This window comes from Arvicanthis niloticus, chromosome 23 (genome assembly GCF_011762505.2).
Source record: "Arvicanthis niloticus isolate mArvNil1 chromosome 23, mArvNil1.pat.X, whole genome shotgun sequence".
NCBI lineage: Eukaryota > Metazoa > Chordata > Mammalia > Rodentia > Muridae > Arvicanthis > Arvicanthis niloticus.
The window spans coordinates 2,091,943-2,109,923 of record NC_133430.1 but is presented as its reverse complement, the minus strand read 5'-3'; the positions used below and the strand labels follow the sequence as shown (position 1 = coordinate 2,109,923).

Below are 17,981 nucleotides of genomic sequence, written 5' to 3'. Positions count from 1 at the left end.
TTAACTTCAGAGCACCGTGCCGGCTTCCTCTCAGAAAGATGCTCCACATTAGGAATTAACTGCCTTTCTTAATTTACTCAGCCCACGGTGGAGTGTAGCTATGTTAAATATTAATGCAATGATATCCACAGTGAAGATGGAATGAGACAGGACAGACAGGGCAGTGGGGGATGTGCCGCTGCCGCCTTTACATTCTGTTCCGTGGGCGAAGTGTACTGTTTACAGCATGTCTGCTTTATTTCTGTTTCTCATGGTTGTTTAGGGAGCTGGAGGTAAAATTGCCTTCTGGGTAAACCCAAGTCAGCAGCAGGTCAAGAGGACTGACAATAACAAACAATAAGTATCCTTATGGGAAAGTCAGCCACTTAGAGTCAGACCTTTTGTGGAGATGAACCTCCTGTGTGTGTGTGTGTGTGTGTGTGTGTGTGTGTGTGTGTGTGTGTGTGTGTAAGAGTGTAAGAGAGAAAGAGAATGTGTGTGTGAGTGAGTGACTATATGTGAGTATATGAGCATATGTGTGAATGAGTATGTTTGAGTGTGTGAGTGTGATTGTGTATGTGTAAGTATAATTGAGTGTATGCATTTGAGTGTGTGTGAGTGAGTGTGTCTATGTGTGTTGAGTGTGTGCATGAGCGATTTTGTATGTTTGTGTTTGAGTGTGTGAGTTACTGTGTGAGTATGAGCAGGTATATATATATGTGTGTAAATGAGTGAGTGTGTGAATGTATATGTGTGTGTGAGTATATGTATTGTGTGAGTGTGTTTGAATGTGATTGTGTGTGTATAAGTGTATGTATGTGAGTGAGTGAATGCATGGGAGTGTATGTGTGTATGTGAGAGAGAGTGTGTGCGTGTGCATGGGAAGTCTAACCACATCTGGATGCATCTGTCATCTTTTTGGAATGTTGCCACTCACTGCATACTTCTCTCAAGTTTTGAATGGAATTAGAAGGTTAACTGCCTGCTAAGAAAGCCTTATAGTTTGACTCAGTAACCAGAGAGATGCTGCATAAAGGCCATAAGCCCACATAAACTGACTAGAAGTCTCCAGCAGGGATTCTTGCCTCACTCTGCTTAGAGAAGATGCTTCAAAAGCAATCCAGTATTTAATAAATTAATTTAGCTAATTAATTTTATTGCTAGTAATAATAAAATTAATTATAGCCTTTAAGCATTTAATAAAAACTTTACTGCTTTTATTAAACCAGAGATTTCATTTCAATTCACACAAAATGTTTAGGAAAATGGGTTATAAGCCAAAGATTTTATTAAAACCTAATAATAGCCATTTAAAATTCATTACCTGTTAAATAATTATTACATGTTTCCCAACTATACTGCATTTTCCTGAAGAAAAAAAAAAACTTAAAACTTCATAGTGTTTAAAATGGCATGTCTAATAAAAGACCATGTAACTAATCTAGACTTGGTGGCACATAACTGTAGTCCCAGCACCCAGAAGACTGAGTCAGGAAGATGACTGAGGTCAAGACCAGCTTGGGCTTAGACACCTTTCTCAAAGGAAAGGCAGGGCTAAGAGATGTCTCAGTAAAGTTTGAGGATCTATGTTTATTCTCCAGAACCAAGGTAAAGTTAAGCATGGTGGTAGGAACTTGCAATCCTAGTGCTGGGGAAGTGAAGGCAGACAGAGCTGTCGGATTGCTGGCCAGAGACTAGAGCCTCCTTAGTGAGTCCCAGCCCTGTGAAAGACCCTTCCTCAAACCAGTAGATGCTGCCTAAGAAATGTCATTCATGGTTGACCTCTGACCTCCACCTGCAGGTGCACACATGTCCACCTGTGTGCACATAAACACATGCCTACACACAGAAACAAGTGTTTACATATTGATACATGTACCTATGAACTAGAAATGGCATGTATGTATGTACATATTAACTGTTTTCTTGCTTCACTACATCCTCTGACTAAGCCAAACTATAGATATTTTGACAGTGCCTAAAGTCTGACTCTTAAAACTAATCTTGAAACGTTAGTTTTGAACTTGGAAATTTTCAACAATTTGCAGATTTTTCCCCACAGCTTCCAATTAGTTGCTGTTTAAAAAATCAGCAATAATTATGTTTCTTAATTTCTCCTTCAGATGCATTTTGGAAAAAACATATCTGTGAGCTATTTTTATCTACATTTTAATGCTTACCTACTCTAATGCAATTACCACCCAATAATTATAAGAATTATGTCCTATAGCAGATTAGATGTCTTCAAACTATTGTCTTCAGCAATGATCCTATTTTTTTTTTTTTACCAAGTAATAATTTGGTGCCCCTAAAGAATGTCTAAGGGTCGCCTTGGATATCAATGTTTTCGGTCTTTAACTAGGACAATTACATGAAGTTTTAGTTATTTTTACAACCTTTTGATTATTAAAATCCATGAAATGGGAAACATTTTCAGGTTTCTCTGCATAACCGTTTTTTATTCCGGGCATCTGTGAAATCAAACAAGCTGTAATCAAAGCTATGACATCTGTATCGAACGCCAACAATTTTGGTCCTGTCTTCCATGAAGTGCTTGTTATATTCCATTACTGTGGGCCCAGGTCATTTTTGTTTGTTTTTCCCATTATTTTTTTTTGAACACTGTTTATAGACTGAAACCATTTTACAGTGCTTGGATATTTTATATGGATTTTTTCATTGTAATAGGATTGAATGGCTTTCGGCTTTTATCATAGTAAAGCACATTATTTAAGCTCGTACATAGCCTGGGCCAGCTAATATTCAGTGCATTACAAAGAACCTCCAGCTCACCCAGCGCCCTTCCCCCAGTACTGCATTTATAAATCAGTCTGATTATGCCTAATCAAAATATAAAGGAACTTACACCCTACTATAGTAAAACAGAACTCAAATGCAAATTTAATCAGTAAGTGTTCTAAAAAGATACAAATACTGTAGGGAACATGAGGTTAAGAAAATAAATATTAGTAGCTATAAATCTAGAGTGATAGTTAAACACTCATGGTCTTGAAATTGTTTTATTCTGCTACTGTATATGGGACTTAAATACGACATTTAAATGAAGAGAAGCTCAGATCTCCACTAGAAAAGTGATGAAGTTGCCGGTGTTTCTCAACTGGCTGTCTTCTTCCTGACTAGGCATTTTTTAAAAAAACACATGTGCAAACGGAAACAACACAGGGCTAACCTTTGTGTTTGCCTTTCAAGAGGAGAACTAAAAAACTTAGAACTTTAGTGGGCTTTTTTTTTTTTTTTTTTTTTTTTTTTGGTTGGTTGTTTGTTCGGCTGACTTTATTTCACAAGTAGTCTTTAAAGGTGGCCGAAGCGTATTCTTGCAGGTCAGGGCGGAACTGAGTCGTGTTCTTCATATTCACAAAGTCTGATGTGCAACTCCTTTCTGTTTTGCAGTTGTTCATTGGCACTAACAGATGAGAAGTCTTGACGAACCAGCTCCTAATGCTTTCTATGTCTAGTTAGTTTGTCAACACCATTAAGACAGTCGGGGGCTGGGAATGGTGGTGCACACCTGTAATCCCAGCACTTGGGAGGCGGAGGCTAGCGGGTGAAAAGTTGAGGCTGGCCTGTGCTGCATGAGACACTGTCAGCAGCTGGAGTGAGGGGGACAGAGAGATGATGGTCATTTTAAGGGAAAAAGGATAGATGACCTTAGACAATGCAGAGCTCTTGTCTCATTCCTAGGCTTTAAGCTTTTTACTTTGAAGTTATTTTAATAATGGAGTTAAAACGTGGCCATTATGTATTACTTAGGAAATATTAATTAGTATACAGATATTCTAAAAAAAAAAATCTCACTACATTGAAAAGCCACTGTTAACCATCTGCATGCCTTTCTAGGTAATTAAAATATTCATGTAAGCATTATTAAAATATTCATGTAAACATTATTATTAAAATATTCATATAAGCATTCTTATTAAAATATTCATGTGAGCATTATTAACCCAAGTAGATAATGCTGCTGGGTTTATGTTTTTGTGCTCAACAATATACTATGAATGTTCACTTCAATATATGTTCTTCATTTGTACTGGGCCCCGTTTTTATGGCTGCAGAGTAATTTATTTAATGAATATCTAATCATTTATTTAACTGACTTCTTGCTGGAATGCTTAGGCCTTCCCCTGTTAAGTTTTTAATTTACATTAATGAAGGTGGAAATTAGCAACCCTTTTTACCTGTGTCTTTGCACATTTGTCTGGCCCTTGCTTTCTTCAGTAAATCCTCAAGAGTGGGCGTTTGGATCAGATCATAAACTCCAGACAGCTGTGCTCATCTGGAGCAGCTTTAGAAGGAACTGATTTTTATAAAATATGAATTTCTAAAGATCAGAGAGTGCCTGCTCTCCTTCTGATGTCCCTCACTGAAGCAGTATTCACCTGTGTAGTAAGACAGGCTCTTCTCTGGAAGCTTCTCTTGAAATCAGTGGGCCACCTCATGTCGCTTTGAACTGACATAAATCCCATGCTGCTGAGGGACTTTGTCAGCAGCTGCCAGTGTGACAGACCAGGCCTCAGCTTCAGGACGACAGCACAGCCTCCCACTGGGGATGCTTCATTTCTGAGTTTGCTTTTATTCTCCACACAGCCCACCTTCTGTTCTCTATACTCAGGTTCTGTTCTTTTGCCTTTAATACAGTTCTAAACTCTTTGGAAAATGTGCTTCAGCCTATTTTGTAAAAACTTGGTCATGTGGGCCCTTTCATATTTTGTATTCCAACAACACAGTGTTCTTTCTTAACCATGTGCACCTATTCTGCTAAGAAGTATCAAGGGGAAGAAGAAAACTCAGATGTCCCTTGTCGGAAGCGCAAGGTCTTGCATCTGGTTTCCCAGTGGATTTCTCTGTACAAGGACTGGCTTCATGAAGATGAACATTCAAAAATGTTTCTAAAGGTGTGCCAATGCTTTCAGATATTTTGGCGTGATTGATTTTATTTTCAACTCTATGCTTCAAAAAATCTCATTTTTAGTCATTCAGTTTTTGTGTCAAATTCAGTGAAAGTATAAATTCATCTTGGCTTCCAATGCCTGGCATTCTCTACATAAGCAGAAACTCAATTTAAAACATTTTAAATATATTATGAAAAACTCTGTGTGGAAATTTTATATGCACCAATTTCAGATGGGTTGTCTAAGTCATGGGAATTTTTATTGTGAGCTAAATAGCATATGCCAAAATATACTTTAAGATTCAATGCTATTTAATGTTCGATTTATGATAATGTTAAAATAACAATGTCTATACAGGCAAATAAAACTTAGATAAACATTTAAAAAGCATCTTAATGATATGTATATTGTATCATTATATGAATTTTAAATATATGCTATGTTTGAGAATTATATTTGAGAATAGGCATTTGACAATATGCTTTGAGACCAGTAGCAATGTGAAAGACAAATGAGTTTGGATAAATATTGATAGTTTACAATACGTATTTATCACAGAATAGAGCTGGATATTGTGTGCAGAACTCAGTACATAGAGTGTAGAGTGGGATTTTAGCAAGACAAAGAGGAAATGGCATTGAACTTAACATTCCGATATGTCTTAGGCATCCAGTTAAAAACTTAACTATCCCTCTGCCTTAACTCATGTTATTTTTTTTAAGCCCACTGGTTATTTTAATATGTTTTCTCCCAAGCAGTCATGCAGGTATTCTGTTTTGAGATCTGAACTACCCTCGGAAGTCTCTAGTAGCCAACTAAGAGATCTGTTTTCAGCATCTCCTACAGGCTTTAAAAGCAGCCAAGTTGTTGAGTGGCTGGAGTCCATGTTACTTTCTGGAACAAGATAGCCATTACCTGAGCCTTTTTCTTGGTGGTGGTGTTGGGATTTAACAATGTAACAATGTTGTTACATCCTCTCCACAGACCATATACAGGAACGTGCTGGATGACGTGTATGAGTATCCGATTCTTGAGAAAGAGCTCAAAGAGTTTCAGAAGATACTTGGCATGCATCGCCGTCAGTGAGTATTTACCTTTGCTCATAGCACTTAGGGAATGCAGAAGCAAATGTAACAATTTTGGGCCATTGTGTATAGAAGTTAATTTTTTAATGTTTTGTCCCTGGATTTATCTTGATTACTTAGCATTTCTAGGAGTAAATTGTGTGTGTGTGTGTGTGTGTGTTATAAATCAAAATAAAAGAACACTAATCAGACACTAGACCTTTCCTTTTTTATTTTATGTTCTCTATGATAAAAGCAGACTGAGCTGTGACACCCTGAGTACATAAAAATAGTACATTATTCCTTAATTTTAAGTCACATTTTTAGCTTATTGTTTGGGGGCTCTGGGCAATTTCTATGGACTAGGAAAGAAAGGACTTATAAATAGGTCCCAGTGAGTCACAGAGAATTTCATAGGCTCAACGTGTTATGTGAGGTTTCCGTATCAGTTTAGAAAGACTGGAGAAAACCAGTTAGCATTTTCCAGTAACCGCTGGCATTGCCCAAGCCTCCCATAAGTACCACTTGTAAATCTTTCAGATTGACAGCTCCTGGCTTTTCTAGGTTTTCGCTGCCTCTGTGTTAATTTTGTACATGAAACCATTGGGGTCTTTATTCTGTTCTGAGATGCAGTCTTTGCCATGCTTGTCCAGTTTGTCGTGCAGTTGCATATTTTTAGTAGTATAAAGCAAGTGCCTCATCATCAAGTCAGACACTTTTACGACTCGGGCAACAGTGAGTGCAGTTCTCAGGAAATGCCAATTCAGGCCTGCACGATAACTGGTTTGAGACTGCAGTAAAGGGTCCCCATTACAGATTTTAAAAAAGACATGTATAGATTAGTCTTAAGGAGCATGTGTTTGCCTTCATCTCTTGTCAGAATCGCACATTGAGAAAGCAGGTGCAAGGTGGGACAGTGTTTTAGAAATGAATGTGATAAACTATGGTGATCACAGTCTGCATCCTATTAAATATGAATAGCCTAATTAATATTGATGTGAAATTATAAATTAGTAAATGAATCAAAAAGGAGAAAGAAAAATAAACCTTATGACAATCAATCTCTCCTTTGGAGGAGGTCTGTACTGTAAGGCAGACCTGTTATAGTTGGAAAACCTTAATGCCTGGCTAGTGCACTTAAATACATTAACCATGTCTCTGAAATCTAGTACATTCCATTAACATTTTACATTACAGTGGAAATGTCAAATTGAAATGAGAAAATTGTATTAAGATATGGTTGGGTTGGAGGTGAGGCTCAGGGTTAGCAAACCCAAGCTGTGGGTTATTCCCCCAACACAAACATACAGAGAAGGGGGTCCCCAACACACGCATACAGAGAAGGGGGTCTCCCAACACAAGCACACAAAGAAGGGGGTCCCCAACACAAGCACACAAAGAAGGGGGTCCCCCAACACATGCATACAGAGAAGGGGGTCCCCAACACATGCAACAGAGAAGGGAGTCCCCAACACATGCACACATAGAAGGGGGTCCCCAACACATGCATACAGAGAAGGGAGTCCCCAACACATGCACACATAGAAGGGGGTCCCCAACACATGCATACAGAGAAGGGGGTCCCCAATACATGCAACAGAGAAGGGAGTCCCCAACACATGCACACATAGAAGGGGGTCCCCAACACATGCATACAGAGAAGGGGGTCCCCAACACATGCACACATAGAAGGGGGTCCCCAACACATGCATACAGAGAAGGGGTCCTTAACACATACATATAGAGAAGGGGGTCCCCAACACATGCACACAGAGAAAGAGCACTTGCATATTTGGTATAAGACTATGACATGCCTTTCCATTTTAGATGAGACTTGGGCCCCAGTGTTATGCTCATTACAGTTCCCAGGATGGCCAGTGTGTCACTTTCTGGGAATATGATGGGTACCTGCTATGGATAATTAGCCTGATGGTGTGTGCAGCTTCCTTCAGAGTGGAGATAGCCTTCAGAGGCTCCCAGTGACACAGGGTCAGGAGATAGCCTTCAGGGGCTCCCAGTGACACAGGGTCAGGAGATAGCCTTCAGGGGCTCCCAGTGACACAGGGTCAGTGGTTAGAGAGGCACCTGTAGAACTGCATGGTGTCCTCAGTTCTGCTTTACAGACCCATCTAGAGATGATGCTGGATTACTTAACTAGCTAGAAAATGGTTCCACCACAAATCTATTACTACATGACCGAGTCTTTCTTGTTAATACATATCGTTTTTCAAACAGGGCATGGGGAGAGAAAGAGTACCATCTATATATGTGCACTGTGTTTTGATAGACTGACAAATCCAGTTTTTCCTCTCAATTACTAGATTTACTTTCTTGGGGGTAGAAAGCAGGATACATGTGTTCAATAGGTAGCTTTTTTTTTTTTAACTAGTTCATTTGAAACTTGAAGTGCAGTGACAGATGCTTTACACATAGTACATTAAATAATGTGTTATGTCTTTTGTTTTGAGATGGTCTGTAGTCCAGACTGGCCTGCAACTCATGATGCAGTCCAGACAGATCACCATCTTGCCTCTGCTCAGCCTCCAGAGTGTAGGGATTACAGACATGCACCACTATTATCAGCATTATTTTGTCCTGTTTTTTTTTTTCTTTTTCTTTTTTTATGACATTTATTTATTTACTTACATATTTATTTATTTGCCTGGGTATGTGGGTATGCCATAGGGTTCTAGTTTGTTCTTCTATTGCTGTGATAAGACACTGACAAAAACAGTTTAGAAGGAGAGGTCTTGCTTGGCTTAAGATTGCAGTCCATCATCGAGGGAAATCAAGGCAGGAACTTAACAGATTCTGTGGTAGAGATGTGGAGGGTGCTACTGACTGGCTCATCCTCCGTGGCTTGCTCAGTCTGCTTTCCTGCCCAGGGTAGAACCATCCACAGTGAGTTCCTTTCTACATCAAAGATTAGTAATAATAATAATTTAAAAAAATGCTAACTGTCCAGTGTGATGGAAGCAAACACTCATTTGCAGTTCCCTGTTCCCAAGGTCACACCTACCAAAACCAGCATACATGGAGTGTGCATGGACATCAGATGGAGACTCTTTGAGTCCATCCTGTCATTTCTCTGTAGAGATCCTGGGCCATCAAGCTTGGCAATTAGCACCTTTACGTGCTGATCCATGTCACTGGCTCTGCTTCACCTTCTTTAAAGAATGACATTCTCTGCAGTGTTCCTGAAAATGAGTCTTCTGTGGGAATCTCATGTTTTATTACCTTTCTCTTTGTAGCACCGTTGATGAATACTCACCACAGAAGAAGGTAGGCAAAGGCTTTCATATCTGTGGGGGAAGGGGGAGGGGATGTGGCTCTCACAGCTTGCCCTGTCCAACTAGGCATGTCCTTATAATTAAAGTGAATACTGCCCCAAGTCTAACAGGGTGGGCAGGGAAATCCAGGGATGCAGCTGGCCTGCACTTTCCTGCCTTACTGTATTTCAGGCCTATTTGCATATGGACCCTTGAGTTCTTGACAATTTATATGTTCTTTTGGTGTATTTTAAAGTCTCAGAACTTCCCTGCTGTTTCCAAATTGATATATATATATATATATATATATATATATATATATATATATATATATTTTTTTTTTTTAAATTTTAAACTACTTGTGTCCCTCCCTCTGAATCCATGTAAGAATCTTAAGTGGAGGAGTTTCATTATTCCAAGAATAAGGAAGTCTGAAGAGATTCACACTTTCAGCATGACAGAGAGATGGTAGCCAGTGTGTTGTATTTCCGTCACACTTGATGAGAAGAACACAGGAGAGGTTACTGGTCAGTCTTTGGCAGAATGTGGGTAACCATAGTAGCCTGTGCTGGAAGTGTGAAATGACCTCACAGAGTTCTTCAAACTGGAAGAGGCAGGAACTGAGGTTGCTGTAACTGTGTCTATGAGCCTGTGTTGGGATGGAGAAAGTGTCTTCCTAAAGAATCATGGTTGTCTTTGGAGTCTCCTCTGGCAACAGGCTCTGGGTAGAGTGAGGGACTTTGTATCTGCTCCTGGCTTTAGCCAGGCTCCACACTAAGGCTCACAGTCCCGACACGTACATTTGTTGATTGGAGCATCTTTGTCTTTATTTCTCCAAGATTGGCTGGGTGGATTTTATATGCGAGAAAAGAAAACTTGACTAGCTCTTTTGGAACATGTTGTAAATGGGTGTGACTTTCCAGAATCCATTTGTTCATTGTTTCTTTTCTCCCTCGTCACAGAATAAAGCCCTTTTCCACCAATTCAGTCTTAAGGAGAACTGGCTTCAGCACAGAGGAACTGTGGCTGAAACAGAGGAAAGTGAGTAGCCTTGTACGAGCATCGCCTCCTCCTACAGGATCGCATCCTGCCTGCAACTGTCACTTCTAGCAGTCATTTCTCTTTGACTAGAATGTTAATAATCAAATAGCATGGCTTTTCTTCCTTGGTTTAGCTGTTAGGTTTTATATACATACATACATATATATATATATATATATATATATATATATATATACGTGTATATACACACATATTTATTTATATGTATCTTATGTATATATAAATATATGTATGTATATGTGTGTGTACGTGTGAGTGTATATATATATGTATACATATACATATATATATATGACTTTTCTTCCTTGGTTTAGCTGTTAAGATATATATGTGTGTGTGTGTGTGTGTTTATGTATGAGTGTATATATATGTATATATGTGTGTATATATACACGTATATATATATGTGTGTGTATATATATACACATACATATCTATTTATATATATATCTTATGTATATATAAATATATGTGTGTACATGTGTGTGCATGTGTATATATATATATATATATATATATATACACATATACATATATATGGCTTTTCTTTCTTGGTTTAGCTGTTAGGTTTTATATATATATACATATATACACACACATATATACTTATATATATCTTACATATATATATATATATATATATATATATGTATATATATATATATATATAAAACATAAAGCTAAACCATGGAAGAAAAGCCATATATATGTTATATTACATATAAATAAAATATATATGTGTGTGTATTATATTTATATATAATGCAGTGTTTTTTGAAAGACCAGGGATATTCTTAATTTGGGAAGCCAGAACTGGGATATGTACACAGAGCCCTCTTGAGTTCTTTGGTGGAGATACAAAAGATGCTGCAAACTTAGCTTTTTTTTCCTTAAACCTTCACTCTGGTCCAGGATTAACCTGAAGGGCCACGAAAGCCTGTATGCAGAGACTTGGCTGAGTCAGTCCCCAAGACTTAGAAAAGACAGAGAAAAAGAAGAGGATGGGTGTGGGGGAAGTTCGAGTGCAGCTCCTCAGCCTGACACTTACCCAGATTGTATGTGACAGAGTCAGTGCTTAGAGCTCATAACAGCCCATGGAGGCTGGGCATTCACCAAGCACGAGGGGAAAGTCCTCATTAGCATCCTACATGTGCTAGTGTACTTCGTTCCTGCAGAGTGAGTGGCAGCAGAGGTCCCTCGTCTGGGCAAAGGCTGTGGGAACAACAGGAGGAGACAGGGAAGTGAAATGTTCTTGAGAGGCTTCCCACACACCTTTTTCCCCCACGCTAAACCTCAACATGTCGGGTTTTACTATCTGTTCAGCTTTTTAAACAGTTCCAAAAATGAAACATCTTAGTTTATCCTGTCCTGTGGCATTTCGTCTGATGCCTCTGGCAGAAAGGTTTCTGTTGTCTCGTATAACAGTCATCTGCCCCAAACGAAAGAGCGAATGTGATTACCTTACCTCCTAATTCGTTAATCGCTGACCTTCCTTGTCTATTTCTCTCATAATTTAATTGTAGAGTTTGCTAAGCTGAGCTTCATAGAGGCTCAGTATTGCAAGGCCCTCAGGCCTCTTCTTGTTCATCAGTTTATTAAGCAAGGATAAACTCAACTTCTATTTAGCAGTTTATAGACTGGATCTTTGCTCAGAATCTCCACTTGGAGCAACCTAACCAAAGCAAAGACTGTCAAATGCCTGGTGCAGGGAATGTGTGTGCTTGAGCTTCTGTGGCAGCAGCCTACTCTCTGGCTTTGCTGCCTTTGCATTTCGGGAAAATTGTCCCTTGATTTAGTTCAGTGATGCTATTTAAATAGCATATAAAATTCTCTGAAAGCTATAACCCCCTGCTTATCTTTGAGGAAGTATAGAGCAGACTAAGTATATCATTGCCCTGTTTTGTCTAAAGAGCCCATATGCTAAGGGAAGCTGTTGTAATAAGTAGCAGGTCACAGTGGTGTTCATCACCGTTAAAACTATCTCTACTTTGCAAATCATGAAGAAAAATCTTTTTCCAGGATCCTTTCATCCTGACATTGATAATACCCTACTAATCATTAATAGCACTGCAAACAAAAATAACTTTTGAAAGGCTAGAAATATGACCTCCATTTAAAATTCATTAGCACTTTGATATGGATCAGGGCTGGAAGCTCATTCTTAAATGACTAAGAAAGTTGCACACAAACACCAAGGCATAATGACATAGTTTAGGGTAAACTTATAAGAATTCTAATAGCAGGTGTGCAGTTCCTGATTGGGCCACTGAGACTGTCCTGAAATGGAGTGTGAAATAAAAGTTTATGTGTTAGATATTTTAATATACTGCTTTGGGAGTCTTCTCAACAACTCTCAAAGGAGAAATTCAAAAGTACAGTCTGTGGAGCAAGGTCTCCAGTGTCTTCTAACAAACACAAGCACATGATGGTGTGAGCAAGGGACCCCCATGCATTATGGGAAGCCAGTCAGCTGCCCCTGCATGGCTACTGGCCTCCTGTATTTGCAAGCTTATGCTGGCAGATTGGACTCTCACATACTCATCTCAAATGCACCTAGCTGCTCATGCTTTAAACTTAAAACCGCAGCAAGGTAGACACCTTGATTCAAGTCTGCCTCTTGTGGTCACAATTGTCTGGTTATGACCTGTTCTTTTGACCTCTGCAGTTTTTTGCCACGTGTATATAACGGAACATTCCTACATCAGTGTGAAGGCAAAAGTTTCTAGTACAGCCCAGGAGATCCTGAAGGTCGTGGCTGAGAAGCTGCAGCGTGCCGAAGAGGATCTGGCTCTGGTGGCCATTACGTTCTCTGGAGGTAAATTATGTTCTGTCCTTGATTATTAATCTTTCACTGCATCTCCACCAGAAGGAAGCTGGTGTCTTGTAGAGTAGGCATGCTGCCTCTCCGTTTTCTGCTGCAGCTGGATGACCACAGTAACAATATGAGGTGCATACCAGAAGTGTTTCCATGACAACAGTGGGGTACTGCTGGATACTGAATTTCCTCCCTCAGAATTGAGTAGGAAGACGTGCCAGTATTTTGAAATGTATTAAAGAGCTTTTTTGCACTTTTTTATGTTAGATAAGCCTTCCATTTTCGTATTTAAATTAACTTCAGAAATTGTTAAATGATTAAATTACTGTGTGTTGGGGGGGGGGGTCTTGAACCAGTCATCTTGCTGGCTGAGAATTTAATACTTAGTCTCTGTTGGAAGACAGGAAACTGCACAATAAGCCATATCTCACGAGACAGTGTTCTCTCAGGTGCTTGTGGTGAGCGGGACCTTGTAAACATGGCTCCTGTTAGGCCCTGTTTGTCCTCCGAGAAACTTTATTGTGTGCTTTGAATAAGACCTCGTAGATTACAAGCCGATGCTATTGATCTTTGCAGCCTGAACAAATCTCTGTGTTTCACTGGAGCCTGTCAGATCACAATGCCACTGGCTTCCTTCTGGTTTATAATCTTTATTTGATGTCTCACTAACCCCGAGGAAAATACGAAAAAAGTGACTGAACAGGAGCAGTTGCCAGGCAGTGGTCGTGCATGCCTTTAATCCCAGCACTTGGGAGGCCGAGGCAGGCGGATTTCTGAGTTCGAGGCCAGCCTGGTCTACAGAGTGAGTTCCAGGACAGCCAGGGCTACACAGAGAAGCCCTGTCTCGGGAAATAAATAAATTAATTAATTAAAAATAAAATAAAATAAATGGAAGTACCATGTTGACTAGTATCAACTTGTGGTGTGGGGGATGGGGAATGCAGATACAATGTATTACTATTTACCATTAATAACTGTTCAGATGGACTCAGAATGCATGTGAGGCTAAAGCATTACCTGGCAGAGCATTGCTGTCTTGTATTGCCATTTTGCTCATGGCAAGTCAGATAGTCTTGGCAAGTCAATGCAAGCTCCACATTAAAAAAAAAAAAAAAAAAAAAAAAAAAAAAAAAGCCACTCTTCCTTAGCCTAATAGAGCCCTAGAACTCTGATTGTACAGCCTAACAAAATAACCTCCTGGGTTGAGGGTGTAGCTTATTTGTAGAATGTAGACCTTGCCTGTATGAAGCTCTGGGGCAAGTCTCCAGAAAAAGTTCTAACCCCAAATTACCTATGGAAAATAAAAAGCAAAAATCTGCAAAGCACGTGGACCCCATGAACAAACGTTAATAAGAAAGTACATTTGGGGTTGGTTTGTTAAGAAACAGAGAAGGGAGTTAGAGAAATGGCTCAACAGTTAAGAGCACTTGCTGCTTTTGCTCAGGACCCAGGTTCAGTTCCTAGTTTACAACCATCTAGAACTCCAGGTACAGGGACTCTGACACCCTCTTCTGGCCTCCTTGGGTACTGCAGTCACAGAGTACACCAACATGCATGCAGACATATATTCATACACATTGAATAAATAGAAATAAACAAAATCTTAAGAAATAGAGACAGCTTACTAAGAAAGGAAACACATCCCCCAAGAATGGGAACAGCTAGTGAACTGAAGGAAGACATTGTAAAATAAAAGAATTATGTTTATCCCTGTCTAGCTTCAATTCTGTGAGACTCACACCATGATTTACTTATTAGGTTCTGCTCAGTTACTGGGGGATTACCCCTATTCTAATTCTCTAACACTACACTGGCTATTTCCCCAACTGTGCTCCCCAGATACTTGCTGTTTGAGTCTTCCTGGGTTATTTCTGCTCCAGCAGTCTGGTGTTCTGGGGAGACATCTCACTCTGGCATGTATGTGCTGCTGGTCCATCATGACTAATGGAGACCTCCTGTTCTCTCTGTCTTCTCATCCTCTGAGCGCGCTCTCTCTCTCTCTCTCTCTCTCTCTCTCTCTCTCTCTCTCTCTCTCTCTCTTTTTCTCTCTCCTCCTCCTCCTCCTCCTCCTCCTCCTCCTCCTCCTCCTCCTCCTCCTCCTCCTTTTCCTCCTTGTGGTTCCTACCTGCAACCCCCAGCCCAGTAACTCAAACTCCACCTCTTCGCATTCTCGCCCATAATTAGTTGTAGCCATTTAAATTTAACCGATAGCTTTAAATTGTGGAACAAGGTTTGCATAACAAAAGCTGGTGTGAGAATCTCCTCAGCATTTGAATACATAGCAGCCCCAGACCAACCAAGCTTTGAATTTTTCATTACATATTTCAGATAGATATGTTAAATGCATTATAAATCTTTTAAATGACCAAAATACTAAATGATTACAAGGAATATTAAACTTCATCAAAACCATCATTAATATTAAACTTCATCAAAACCATCAAAAAATATCTCTCTCAAGATCGTCCCACTGAAGAGAACAATCACTGGGTCCCCAGTCAATTTTTCCATATCCTTCAAAATAATCTCTGAAACAGAGTTCCTTGGTATCTTCTTTAATTTCACTAACAAACAGCTTCTTCACAGTCACATGGGCTCCTAGTTTTCCAGACTCCTCATGTCACCTTGGAAGCCCAGAGCCATATGAGAATCTGATAGTCAGTCTGGAAAGGAAGGGGGGTTTGTCTTTGTTACCTTTGATGACTATGATCCTGTGGATAAAAGTGTATTGCAAAAACATCCCACTATCAATGGTCACAATGCAGAAGTTAGAAAGGCATTGTCTAGACAAGAAATGTGGGAAGTCTGAAGCGCTAGGAGTGGAAGAGGAGCAAACTTTGGTGTTGGGGGATTCTCCTGGTGGTGGTGGTGGTGGTGGTGGTGGCGGTGGCATTTTTGAACCAAGACCAGAAAGCAGCTTTAGATGGGGATCTGATGGATAAGTGAGTGGGCGTGGATTTGGGGATGTCTATAATGGGAATGGAGGAGGATCTGGAGGTAGCAATTTTGGGGGTGGCCTTGGTTATGGAGGAGGAAGAAGAAGATATGGTGGTGGAAGATCTGTATATGGCAGCCAGGGTGGGGCCCATGGAGGTGGTTATGACAGCTGTGGAGGAGGATGTTACAGTTAAAATTTAAAAACTGCGGCACCCAATCTGGCTTGTTGTTATGGTGTCCGCCATGATCCCGACTAGGCAAGGCCTGAGGCCAAGAGTGGCAGCGTTCTCTCACTACTGCTCGGCTCTGACTGGCCAGAAGCACTGGACCTGGCACCCAGGAGACGCCATTGTGGTAGCTGGCTCTGCCAACCCACCATGCTGGCTCCACAAAGCTTGGCTGAACGCCAGACAATATCCGCCATCCACCCAGTACCCGGTAGAAATGAAACTCTAAAGCTTCATTATTATCCAAAAGCTTTATATATTTAGAAATGCTTGATTAACAATTTGCCCACACAATTAGAGTTGTTTCCTAATATCTAACCTTAAGGTATAAATCGTTACCCAGGACCATCCTGGACCCGAGCGTAGTTCTCCATGGCTCCTACATCTCTCCTCTCTAGCTCCTCCTCTCCCTTCTCCTCTTCCTGTCCTCCCAACTCCTCACTCCACTTACCTCTCATACAGCCCAATCTCTAAGCTTTATACAAAGTAGTGGGAAGATATCGCGCTATAGGAGGAAATTATGGAAGTGGAAATTACAATGACTTTGGAAATTGTAACCAATAACCTTCTAACTGTGGTCCAATGAAAAGTGGAAACTTTGTAGCAGGATCATGGGAGGAGCATACAGTGGAGTGAAGTAAGGTCCTGGAGGAAGTGGGGGGGGGGGATGGTGGGAGGAGCCAATACTGAGTTTCTTCCTACTACTTACCATGAGCTTTACTGTAGACGTAGGACAGGATGAGAGCCCAGAGGTAATAGAACAGCTTCAGGTTATCAAAATCACAGTGTTATAGAAACTCTTATCTCAGTCATGATAAATAAGCAGTGTGCGGAGAACCATTATGTGAATGGATTGGATTGTTTTAATAACAGTGCCTTACTGTGGAGGAAGGATTGTAAATGATGCCTTTGAGACTGTTTCTTAGCTTTTTAATGGTTATTTCTTTCTAGCCCTCTTTCTAAGAGTGTAGAAGCATTCCTTCATTGATGATGTTAAATTTGTAAGTTTCAAGTAACTTGCGAAGCCTTTTTAAAGATTTTTCTCAAAAGTGTTGTAAAACTATTAGCCAAGATCATGATGTAATAAGACATAACATTTTTCTTTTAAAAATAAAGTGTGTGTATAGAGTTAAGAAACTATTGTACATTTATGGTTTAACAAAATAATCCTAAAGAAACAAAAACATTTTGCAGTAAGGAAATAAAGTAGCAGTCTCTACAGAGAGAATCAGCCTTTGACTTGCATGTAAAGCAGACCTTCCAAAAATAATCATTGGTGTTATTCATTGTACACACTTTAGATATAATTTTAGGGAAATATATTGATCCATTTTCTAAGAAGAGAACTTGTAAGCAGTTTGACAGTTTGTATCAAAGGCTTTACAAATGTTCTCTTTCACCCAGTAATTTCATACTGGGTGAAGACTGTCTTTAAAAGCTCATATGTTAAACAGTCTGGGATTTATATGCAAAGATGTTGACTTCAGCAATATATGTTATGGCTGCTGAAATCATAGAACCATCTATCAAGGCTCTGTTATGGGCCAGACCCTGTGCTAGTAACTTAACATATATTAATTTATATGACCACAAAAAGGAGGCCATTAAATTTCAGCGGTAGAGGAATGATTAAATGGTGGTGTAATGGGCTGTTATACAACCAATTAAATATGACATATAAACAAGAAGTAAATGCTTATAATTATAAAGTCATA

General features: G+C 39.7%; 1 protein-coding gene across 1 annotated transcript in view; it reads left to right on the top strand.

Annotated features, from left to right (window-relative positions):
• The window catches only part of Rapgef5 (Rap guanine nucleotide exchange factor 5), a 236,612-nt gene that overhangs the window by 183,450 nt on the left and 35,181 nt on the right, over positions 1 to 17,981 (top strand). The window contains exons 13-17 of the mRNA XM_076920935.1: positions 4,751 to 4,895; positions 5,877 to 5,974; positions 9,208 to 9,238; positions 10,188 to 10,266; positions 12,953 to 13,102. Coding sequence (XP_076777050.1) covers positions 4,751 to 4,895; positions 5,877 to 5,974; positions 9,208 to 9,238; positions 10,188 to 10,266; positions 12,953 to 13,102 — 503 coding nt within the window. The remainder of the gene's footprint in view (positions 1 to 4,750; positions 4,896 to 5,876; positions 5,975 to 9,207; positions 9,239 to 10,187; positions 10,267 to 12,952; positions 13,103 to 17,981) is intronic.